General features: G+C 44.1%; 4 protein-coding genes across 4 annotated transcripts; 1 reads left to right on the forward strand and 3 right to left on the reverse strand.

Moving 5' to 3' along the window:
* Positions 1–25: 25 nt before the first annotated feature.
* On the reverse strand, positions 26–712 carry LOC26528568 (dual specificity protein phosphatase 19). The gene has a single exon (XM_015160357.3). It carries the CDS (start codon positions 710–712, stop codon positions 107–109), a length of 606 nt encoding a protein of 201 aa, XP_015015843.1. The 3' UTR covers positions 26–106.
* LOC6586439 (tRNA pseudouridine synthase-like 1) lies at positions 577–1,907 on the reverse strand. Its single transcript, XM_002012017.4, has 4 exons — positions 1,799–1,907; positions 1,614–1,742; positions 1,227–1,556; positions 577–1,170 (listed from the first exon to the last, which is right to left on the reverse strand). The coding sequence occupies exons 1-4, from the start codon at positions 1,843–1,845 to the stop codon at positions 714–716; spliced, it is 963 nt and encodes a 320-aa protein (XP_002012053.1). The 5' UTR covers positions 1,846–1,907; the 3' UTR covers positions 577–713.
* Positions 1,908–2,004: 97 nt separating this feature from the next.
* Positions 2,005–3,672, forward strand: LOC6586440 (mitochondrial carrier homolog 2). Its single transcript, XM_002012018.4, has 4 exons — positions 2,005–2,352; positions 2,445–2,610; positions 2,675–3,172; positions 3,244–3,672. Exons 1-4 carry the CDS (start codon positions 2,142–2,144, stop codon positions 3,317–3,319), a joined length of 951 nt encoding a protein of 316 aa, XP_002012054.1. The 5' UTR covers positions 2,005–2,141; the 3' UTR covers positions 3,320–3,672.
* Positions 3,673–7,220: 3,548 nt separating this feature from the next.
* On the reverse strand, positions 7,221–9,093 carry LOC6586441 (ester hydrolase C11orf54 homolog). Its single transcript, XM_002012019.4, has 2 exons — positions 8,916–9,093; positions 7,221–8,179 (listed from the first exon to the last, which is right to left on the reverse strand). The coding sequence occupies exons 1-2, from the start codon at positions 8,998–9,000 to the stop codon at positions 7,296–7,298; spliced, it is 969 nt and encodes a 322-aa protein (XP_002012055.3). The 5' UTR covers positions 9,001–9,093; the 3' UTR covers positions 7,221–7,295.
* Positions 9,094–10,793: the final 1,700 nt, after the last annotated feature.

Raw genomic sequence — 10,793 nt, forward strand, 5'->3', positions numbered from 1 at the left:
GCACCCTCATGGGGAAGTCTGACCATTTTAGTTTTGGATCATAATTATACACTTTATTAATAACACAAATATGGCGTTACTGGCTATTGTTAGTTCATATTATAAACTATGCTGTATGAAATTTTTTCAACTGCTGCATGAATCCGGCGTTTGGTTGTATACAAGGCCGCCACGATTTAACCAAATTGTATGCCTCCTCAAAGCGCATGTCCCGCCGGTTCATCAGATAGCCAATGACCACTGATGCAGAGCGTGATACACCCGCATTGCAATGAACCAGGACGCAGCCCTTCGCTGCCCGCGCCTCTTCTATAAAGTCAATAGCGACGGGCAACACGTACTGCAGAATGTTGGTCTCGGGCATATCGAGGCAGGGCAAATGCTTGCACTTAACTGTGGGCGGCAATTCGACATTGGGTGTTTTAATGCCTACGCTTAAGATGTGCGTTAGATTGTACTTCAATACGTTTTCTGAGCTGACGGCGTCCTGAGACCCCAAGTAGAGAAATTCACTTAGGATGCACGCAGGAACTGCATCAGGCTTTGAGTCGACGACGAAACCATACTGGCGTGCTTCTAGTTGCTCCGGAGGATCTTCGTCGGTGGAGGATCTGCGCCGCTCGACATAACGGGCGCCGGTGGCTGTGGTTACAATCGTGGTAGTTGGCCTTAGATTGGCCAAACGTTTTTGCAGCTCATAGAGCAAAATCATCTTAAGCTTTAGTTTCGTCTGGAAGCTCGAAGGCCGTGTCTCTATAGTGAACACGGCACAAGTAAAGACCGCACGCAGGTGCAAGTTGTATGCGATGATCCCAGCTGTGCTTGGATGGTATCGTTAGCATTTGGTAGATGCACCGTTCATCGATTCGACCCTCGGCCAGCGCCAGCAGCGTGCCTACAATGCGTCGCACCTGTTTGTACAGAAAGGACTTGGCCTTGATCTCTATGTCCCAATAGTCGTAGTTTTCTGTTGCCAATGTTGCGTTTGGGCCCAGTGCAAGGCTTCGACCAGGACGTATATTGATCTCATCGATTTTGCGCACTGTGAACATGGGATGATCCCGGCTGGGACTCTTTTGTCGACTGACGCTCATAAAGGTGCGATAGTCGTGGACTCCAATGAGCATGCGCGAGGCGGCAATTAAGCGCTCAATATCGAAATTGTTGTTTCTGGAAAGAGGAGAAACTCAATGGGGTTGCACTTGAATAACCAACAACTTGCTTACTGCAGAAAGTAGCACCTGTCCCATTCCTCAACGGGTAAAAATGCTTCGAAGGCTCTGTTTCTTAAGCTGCTGCTCTTTGCATCTGGCAGGACAGTTGTTTTCTGCTTGGACACCGCTACGCGGTACAAATAGGTGCGCCCGATGGCATGGTAGCGACAATGGAAGGTGTCTGCCACACGCTGGGTGCTCAGCACACGTATGGGCAGGCTCTGTTTGTCCAGGGTGCGATTGAGCACGCCCGTCAGTATCGTCGTATCATAGCATTTGCCATCATTGCGTTCCAAATCGACGTGGACAGTCGAGTGCAGGGCGTGTACGCCGGCATCTGTGCTAAAAATAGATCTCATTACAAATCACTGTTGAATATTATTTAATTTATGTACCTACCGACTGGACAGCACGGTTTGGATTTCGTTGACGGGACGAAAAACGCGCAATGCCAACTCCAAGCAGCCTTGTACTGAATTAGTGTCTACACGCGATTCTTCCAACTTGTTTATCGTTTTTTGAATACCACTGTACGATCATTTGGATGTTATACACTTTTTGTTTCATCTTTCCAAAGTACTTACCGAAATCTCGTGCCAATGTAGGAAATGTTGAGTAAATACCTATGCATTGTTGCAATCGAAAAGACGGAAACATATGTTTTACTATCGATTCATCGTTTCATGGCCAGTTCAGCTGTTATCATATGTTTTTTGGAGCGATAGACAGCAGTTGAAAACTAGTCGATAGTTGAAACTGAGAGACATCGTAGTACTCGTCAGATATCGATATTTACGCCTTGTCAGTTTTGTAACCTGAATTAAAGCGAAAAAAGGGCAGACGTGCAAACATTTCGGCCGACCGGTTAACATTTTCATACTTGCACAGATCAATTATTGTCAATATTCCATCAGGATCAGGTCGACAATGGCTAACTACGTTGATTACACCCGAAATGAGGAGACCGAGGTCAATTCCTGGATTCGGTTCGGCCTGCGTCTTGGTGTTAGCGCTGCACTACATCCTTTTGAATACTCAAAGACACTGATACAGATTGGGTATGAGCCCATAGCCGCGAGACCGGGCAAGTCCATGATGGGCAAACCCATTATGGTCTTGCCAAACATATTTCAGTACGGTAAGTAAATCGCATAACACCTGCCACCGGCCGGCATTTCAAATCGCACTTCGATCTCTGCTTTTTCGCTTATATCACAAAAACAATCATAGCTGGTCATATCAAGAGGGTGGATGGCTTTTACGGATGTTATCGCGGTCTGGCCCCCAAATTGGTTGGGTCCGTCTTGAGCATGGTTATTAGTGAGCGTTGTGCGGAGAAGCTGGAACTAACCCAACGTGAAGATAAGGACGAGTCCGAGCTGACCGAAGAGGAGAAGTGAGTATAGCTCTCCACTTTATAATGAAGTAAATGTCATCATCATTGTCTTCTTGCCTGCCAGCTACATGCAATTCAAGTACAATCTGAAGCGGGACATTGTATTGACGGTCAGCGGGATTATTGTGGCACATCCTTTCCATGTGATTTCCTTGCGCATGATGGCACAGTTTGTGGGTCGCGAGACTCTATACAACTCGATATTGGGCTCGATTGGAGAAATCTGGAGGACCGAAGGCATACTGGGCTTCTTTTCTGGCCTGATCCCCAAACTGCTGTGCGACGTAGCCTGTCTAGTGCTATCCAGCTCCACAGTTTTCGTTGTGAACAAATACTTCATCAAGGACAAGCTGGCTCGGCAGTACAATGCGGGCTTCATGCAGTTCATGTTTTCCAGTCTACTGTACCCACTGCAAGTGGTGTCGACATGCTCCGCAGTCAGCGGCTCACGCCTTATGGCCGGCCAACCGCCAATAATGCCTAGCTACAAACACTGGGTGGACTGTTGGAATGACTTGCAGGGACGCAAAGAACTGAAACGCGGCAGCTCCCTCTTCTGGCGGTATGTAGAATTCAGCAAGCAGTTAAGATTCATGCTGACATCACCTCCCCCTCTTTGGTCTCTGATTTTAGCTCGCAAGCATCGAAAAATGCGCCATTGATTGCATCTGCCTTTGCCCCACTGCCCAAATTGTCCCGCTACCAATAGATGAACCAACAGATGCGGCATACGGCTACGACCACAATGGGAAGAGCCGGAACTACCATCTACCGAGAGAGTCGCGTCTGCCTGACAAGACATAAATGCATTTCTTTCTCCGTTGCGATAATTCTGCATAAAAGTAAATCACTATGTTAAACGGGTTGCTTAAATTATTTTTATGATCGTCGCATAACGAGTAACATAATTTTTATTTTCCTTGTTGGCATCCAATGCCATTCCAAAGAATCATATCTGCGATGAGCCTTCAGTTTATTTTAATTAATTAGCCAGCATCTAGCTCTTGTTACTATTTTAATCAAGAACAAATGTAAAATTAAAAACGTTTTGAGCAAATGAAACGCTTCGTCCATCTTATACATCATGTGCATATATATAGAGAGAAATAGATCTCCGAAATCTAGGGGTGCTTGTAACTCTAGAGACTAACTTGAACAGCACACAACGAAGAGGGAAGCCAATATACTTTCCAGCGCATTGAATAACTCTGCATAATTATAGTCTCTGAGATGCTGTCAAAGCTTCTCGTAGACGTTGGTTAATTTGAATTAATTTAAAAGTAATTTGACTTACAAGATGTTATTTTCGTTCCTTGCGCCAAAACGAGTTGTCCGATATGAAAAGTACCTACTACGGTATCTATAAAGACTTCGACTGCGTCTCATTATGCAATTTCAATTAAAATATGGGCAGGCGAGCCTGTCCCGTCGTCGTCGTCGTTAACGCGTTTCTCCTACATGGCTCGATGTTTCGATGGTTTTTTAGGCGGGATCTAGTTTATGTTGCCATTGGCGGGCAGGACTTCACTAGATGTTGTTGTTGTTGTTGTTGGCTGACATTGGCATTGACTGCATAAGTTAATAGATTGCGAACTGGTTGGGGAATTGGAAACTTCAAATTTTTGCAGCTGGCCCGCATTGTTTGCTGCACTTGTTGCCAGCGTTTAGTCATGGCAAAATTCATCTAGCTCTCAGCAAATGTGTCCAAATTGAGATTAAGCGACAATTTCAATCAAAGACAACAACAGGCGACAGCAGCAACACCACCAACAACAGCAACAACATGCCCACAACTAAACCAGCAACAATGCAAAGCAAGCAGCAGCAGACGGCGCAATTGATGCACTTGACTGCACAATACTCTGTTTTAGAGTAGAGTAGAGCATACCCGCACTCATAAACAACTAAACACATGAATCTGCTCTTTGATAAAGGCACTATATTTTTCTCTGATTGCAGAATATCCTGTTAAGAACAAGAGGAACATCTTCCCACTTCAAAGGAAGTATTTATGAAACGTATATTTATCGTTAGCTTAAAACATACCATTTTCTTGCTATTCAAACTTGTCTTCATTCAAATCTCAAACAGCCGTCGTTTAATATATAGATAATGCACATAGTTGGATGCCTGGGTAAGCTATAGCTTAACAGCTTTTAAACACATTTCGAACAATTTCTAGTCAGCCACCAGCCAGACTAGCCTACGCTCAGCCATATACCTTACTTCACGCTGTGAACAGAGTATAGCAGCAACAACAAGTGGCAACAGCAGCAGCAACAACGGCAACAGCAGCGACAGCAGCAGCGGCAGCTACTCATTCAGTTCGTAAAGTTGGCCAACTTCATTCAGTCTGCAACGTGAGCTTCAGCCGAACAGACGTGAGCGCGATCTCAGCCAAAGCAAGAGCAACAGCAACAGCAACATAAATCACGACAACAGCAGCAGCAGCAGCAACAGCAACAGCAGCAACTCGTTGCAAGCTGGGCGCGTCCCACGGGCAGGCAGTCGATCAAAACCGAGTTGAGCTAATAAAAAGTGCTAATTGTGTGTGTTTAACTATTGTGAATAAGTGTGCAAGCGTCTAGAAAAACACAAACAACAACAACAGCAACATACCCTAAAACAACAACAACCACAATAGGTGTATATAGATATTTTCTTTTTGGTGCGGCAGCGAAATCGTATTTGCATTTCTCTCTAGCCTCAGATTAATAACTTTTTGTGTGCTTCTGAAGAGAGAAGCGAAGAAGAAACCCAAATCGCAGATTAAATTGGTTCGAGCCCAGTTCGATAAACGTATTTTTCATCTCATTGTTGTGGGGCTTTCGGGCCGGCTTATTGTTGTATAGCTGGAGATGAAGTCGACCGTCGTAATGTTGTTGGGCCAAACATAAATTTGAATAATCGAACATCTAAATGCAAATATTAGAAATCTATTCGTTGAGACGTACAGCTAAAAAGTAAATTATAATCAAAATCAAAATAAAAAGCTGCAAACAGCAAAAGTGACCTGAAAGCTAATAGATATATCGACAATATCTACATAACTATATCTGCATATACATATATATACTTATACATATATATATTGTGAAGGAAACTTATTCAATTTTTGGGTAAGTTTTTGTTTGTGTATTATATATACAAAAAACTGCATGTTAAATATTAAAACTTACATGAGTAAAATTTTTTTTTTTTTTTTTAGTCAAAAAAATTAGTTTAAAAAGGCAATGCAAAAGAGTAAAAAAAAAAAAAAAAAAAAAAAAAAAAAAAATAAATAAATAAATAAATATAGATATATTTTAAAATTGTATATAAATACAGATTGTTAAAGTTGGCTTAAACTAAACAGAATATCATATTGACCATGTTGCACAGAGTTGGGCAAAAGCTCTCATAACATTCATTGATCCAAAATAAATGAAAGTCCAAGCTATATAAGCGGCATACCGAAAGTTTACAAAGTATTAACTTACCTTGAAATCAATAAACATTAAAACGAGAATCGAATCGAATTCCCTTTGTAGCGCTCCTAAATTGTTTTCCTCAATATCGACAAATGTCTATGTATAAATTGATGTATATATAGTGTGGATCTGCTACTGTCGCTGGCATTCAATACTAATTGCATTGGATCGCAGTGCTACAGATAGCGCGCAAATCCAGTCTCGATATGAGAAATTCGCCCAAACAACTTAATAGCCTGTGGTCCGCACGATTCGCACTCGACTCGACTCGAATCGACTCTTTGCATCGCAGCTATTAAATAATTAATGGCCAGCGATGCAAAAAATAGCAAAACAAAAATCTGAAACAAAAGAAATGCTTGTTACATGTCGTGGAGTGGCGTAGAGTGGAGCAGAGAGGAGTCGAGTGGAGCAGAGTGGAGTGGAGTGGAGTGTGGATATTGGTGCATGCTTGCTGCTGCATTATTTACGGCCTGCTTAGCCAACCGCTTGCCGTAACTCTGGCGTATTCTCATTAGTGCGGGCAACGGAGTCATAAAACCAGAACCCGAGAGCATGTGCTCGGCTTTGTCTAGAAGTGGAGCTCGTCGGCTGTGGATCATCTTTTGATTGATTTGCCGCTCATCTGTAGAAAGTTCAGCTGTCAATTTGCTTGCCAATTACATAAAACCCCATTCACCCGCCACCCGCCACCCCGCACTCGCCTCCTCTAATCGAACCCAACAAACTGTAGACCAAAACACCGTTATGAAACGAAGCAGAAATTGAACTAAAATAGAAACTATTTTCACTCTTGTCTAGGTCGTTAGCTAACGTATTTATAGAGCAAAGGGCAGACTAGACCATCAAACTGGCAAGTGAAACAAGTTAGTAGGGCAGTTGTAGTGGGAGTCTAACAAGTCAATGGAATACCCATAATCTATACAAATGTATATTGTATATGCCACAGATAAGCGATTAAGCAAATAAGCAGAGCATATTCCATTTCATCCAGCACCTATGCAGTCGGTAAACTGATCAAATTCTATATCCCAGAGGTATCCATTTCTTATAAAATCTGTATCATTTCTATCTTCTTCTTCCTGAAGAGGAGAGACTTTTAATTTTATTTATTACACAATCAATCAATAGAAAGAATCGTTTAGTTACTTTGCGACTTTTATTTATTATACTACAACTGGTGTAAACTTTTGGGGCATATCCTTAACCTCTGGGCTAGTCCCTGCCCACTTTGTGGGTGGCCAGGGGTTTGTCGACGCGCACCACCCGCTCCGCTACGTTCAGATAGGCCTCGTACTCGACGGTGTCGGGCGTGGTGTCGTAGTGATAGTGGCCGCCCCAGTTGCTGAAGGAGAAGGAGTGGAAGTGCTGGAGACGCAGATCGAGATCGTGCTCCTTGGTGACCAGCGTGCCCAGGGCGTTCAGCTGGGCGGGCATCTCGTAGAACTTGAGCCACTGGTTGAGCTCCTCATCGGTGTGAATGGGCGTCGTGCTGAAGTCGCGCATCACGTGCTGGTGGACGGCGCCTTTCCTAATCACGAATATGCCACCCAGTCCGACCACCCGGTCCCCGTAGTGCTCCTCGAGACCCTGGCGTATGCACTCAATGAAGTTGAGCTCGCCCTTGCGCTGCTTGGCGCTGATCTTCAGCACTGGCCCAGACTCACCCCGGCTCAGGTACAGATTCAGCAGCAGGGCACAGCGCGGCTCCGTGCTGGGAATGCGCTCCAGCACGCACTCCTCGTGCTCGCCGCGCACCGTGGCCGTGTAGCTGCCATTGGTCAGCTCGTCGGCGGCGCTGACCGACAGATTGTAGATGCCCTCGCAGTTGGAGCTGCGTATGGGGTAGGGTCCAGCGCCGGCGCCAATGGCGAATATCTTCCCAGCACCCTGTATGCGGCGCGTAATCTCCTTGATATTATACAGCTTGTCCCGTTGCACCACGGGCAGCAAATACGGCGGACCGCCCACCTCCAGCAGCGTAGCTTTGCCGCCCAGCCCGGACTCCACCAGCCCAAACTCTTTGGCCTTCAGATCGGGGCAGGCGCCCACCTCAACAGAGGCGTTAACAAAGTTTTTACGCAGAGCACCCTGTATGACTGAGAGAGGGAGAGAAAGAGAGAGTGTTGAGCGTTGACACTGGCAAAAGCTTTATCTTGCCCTCAATCAAGACAACGCTGAAAAGCTAAATCAAAAGCTCTCCAGCTGACGTTCACATTTGTTTTTGTGCTTAGAATGAATAGCAGAGATAGAGAGAGAGGGAGCGAACAGTCATTTAAGTGACGTACTTGAAACACCCTTACCTGAGTTGATTTGCTTAAAGAGATATGTGTTTGAGATTTTTTATATGAATAGAAGACTTGTTAATCTGAGCTTTAAGTGTTAACAATAATTTATTGCATTTCTTACAATTGTGAGCTAAGCGCAATGTTTATCAGTTTATCAGCTGAGAATTGTGATATTTGAAAAGATGCAAATTATCGCCATAACTCAGCTCTTAGCTTCTGTTCTTTTTTTAAATGCATTCGGATCTTGCCTAAGCTCTTAGATAGAGATCAAGAGTAACATAGCTTCACTCAGTGTTCTTCTTCCACACATCACATATTTTCCCACCCATTCGGCTAGGCCCCTCGCTATACTCTATAAGAACACGCAAAGAGAACGCCTCGACGAAAAAGAAAAAACCGGCTATGGAAAGTTCGGCACAGTTTGTGAAGGTCATTTAATGTGTTGCTGCTGCGTTTCACTCTGCTGCAGCATTTTACTGCTGCTGCTGCTGCTGCTGCTTCTGCTTCTGCTGCTGCTCATGCTACTGTTCCCCCTCTTTAAATTTACCTTGCTGCAGTTCCTCCAGTGTGGGCACATGCAGTGGCTTCTCCTCGAAGACCAACTGGGCCGTGTTCAGCTGGCTCTGGCTCATGTTTCCTATTTGCTGGCTGCTCGAATTCGAATGGCGCTCGTTAAAGTCGCGACTTGATCGATGTTGCTTGGAAATGCGACTGAGTAGCCGCAACTGCGCACAGCTCGCCTTTGGGCTGGCTTGTCCTATAGCTAACATTGCCCGCTCATACAGGGTGACCCGTTCGATGATAAGATAAACCGCATTTCGTAGATTTTCCGCAAACATATTTGATTAGCACCTAAATTTGTTTTCTTTCGGACACTGAACGCACAGGCGGACAGACACGCCTTAAGCTCATGTTTTCGCTCTTGGGCTTTATGGTACGAGAGATGGCACATTAAATGGCACAGTAGTCATTCGTCTTGAGGGCCAACAGACGGAGTAAGAGCTATATATTTTATACATCATTTCAGATTAAATAATAATAACGATATAGTCACAGAATTGACAAGGTTTTCAAGTAACTATCATTTCTAGTAGTTGCTCTTGGCTTGTCAATAGCAGCATCAAGATTTCATCAAGATTTGGGAAATTCAGACTAACCATTCAATCAATCAGTTTTATTTTCAGACAGTTTAGAAATTCCTGAAAACTCCAGCTAAGAAATATAATAACACTTAACCTGTATCCATACTATTTCAATGATTATATGTAGCCCAATCTAAATGGTTTTTATGATAGAGCTGATCTAGAAACTGAGAATTGCTTAATGCACTCTACGAAACTGAACAACTTTGGAAAACTTGATATTTGTATTGCTGTCACACTCCTAATAGACTTCTATTCTACTTCTTTTTATGCGCCTTTTGAGCCCACACGACTGTTTTGTTTATTTTTATTTGGATGTCTTTTAACCTACCCTACGAATAATTTCCACGCGCCCGATAACTTTCCCCTTCTGTATATTTTGTCATGGCCGTTAAAACTGGAAACGAGTTTCAGATTTGATTTCGACTCGACTTCTGCATTCTAGTTTACATATTCGAAAGGCTTTTGTGTGAAAAAACCATAAAAAATAATAAATACAAAAATGGACAAAAGACTCGGTTGGACCAAATATATTATTGGCATTATACAAATTAGTCCATTTCTCCACGGAATACAGTTAGAAGAGAATGCTCGCTCGGGGCGTCGGCTCATTCATTGATGAAATTCTGCACTAAGCTGTTTTTACTGTACTGTACAGTTAAGGCCCTTTGGCCATTGAAAGGGTCTCTCTATTGAGTCACTACTGTACTGTACGGTATACACACAAGTGATAAGAACTGTTTGCGCACACTCTTGGGGCTTAGCTCTCATCTGCGATAGTGCAACCACAGAGATAGTTGGGGCTGGCCGCAGACCTGAGCTATTGTCACATTAGACAGCCCAGCACTTGGTGGCAGTTCCAGATAAGGCTTGCCCTGGACTCCCCTCGGGATTGGGACAATTGAAGTGTTGCCTGGGTGTTAGGTTGATGAATGTTGCATGATGCTGACCCGAGCATATGATTGACCCGCTCTCGACCCACATATCAGCAGTGCTTCTGCTGTGTCCCCATTAGCTGACGGATCGCCTTTGAGGAATTCTGCGACACTCGCTACACTGCGCGAAAAGCTGGGCTCTCATACAGCATTCAATCAGCTATTAGAGATAATTAAAAGCGTTTCCAATACAGCAATTTGCAGCTAAGCCACGTCTAGACCTGATTGCCGAATAGAACCTGCTGCCGGTTTTCGCTGCGTGTACGCCATTGACGCATCTAATCACACTGGCCATGTCCATGTCCATGTTCATGTCCAAAGAGATTATTACCAAAAGTGGTCCGAGCA

Source organism: Drosophila mojavensis, unplaced genomic scaffold (assembly GCF_018153725.1).
Source record: "Drosophila mojavensis isolate 15081-1352.22 unplaced genomic scaffold, ASM1815372v1 contig_74, whole genome shotgun sequence".
NCBI lineage: Eukaryota > Metazoa > Arthropoda > Insecta > Diptera > Drosophilidae > Drosophila > Drosophila mojavensis.

Coding starts and splice junctions, on each gene's coding strand:
- LOC26528568 (XM_015160357.3), bottom strand. CDS start 712: ATGATTTTGCTCTATGAGCTGCAAAAACGTTTGGCCAATCTAAGGCCA.
- LOC6586439 (XM_002012017.4), bottom strand. CDS start 1,845: ATGCATAGGTATTTACTCAACATTTCCTACATTGGCACGAGATTTCG. Junction 1,557..1,613: donor CAAACCGTGCTGTCCAGTCG/GTAGGTACATAA, acceptor ATCTATTTTTAG/CACAGATGCCGGCGTACACG. Junction 1,171..1,226: donor GACAGGTGCTACTTTCTGCA/GTAAGCAAGTTG, acceptor TCCTCTTTCCAG/AAACAACAATTTCGATATTG.
- LOC6586440 (XM_002012018.4), top strand. CDS start 2,142: ATGGCTAACTACGTTGATTACACCCGAAATGAGGAGACCGAGGTCAAT. Junction 2,353..2,444: donor GCCAAACATATTTCAGTACG/GTAAGTAAATCG, acceptor AAACAATCATAG/CTGGTCATATCAAGAGGGTG. Junction 2,611..2,674: donor GAGCTGACCGAAGAGGAGAA/GTGAGTATAGCT, acceptor CTTGCCTGCCAG/CTACATGCAATTCAAGTACA.
- LOC6586441 (XM_002012019.4), bottom strand. CDS start 9,000: ATGAGCCAGAGCCAGCTGAACACGGCCCAGTTGGTCTTCGAGGAGAAG. Junction 8,180..8,915: donor ACTGGAGGAACTGCAGCAAG/GTAAATTTAAAG, acceptor TCCCTCTCTCAG/TCATACAGGGTGCTCTGCGT.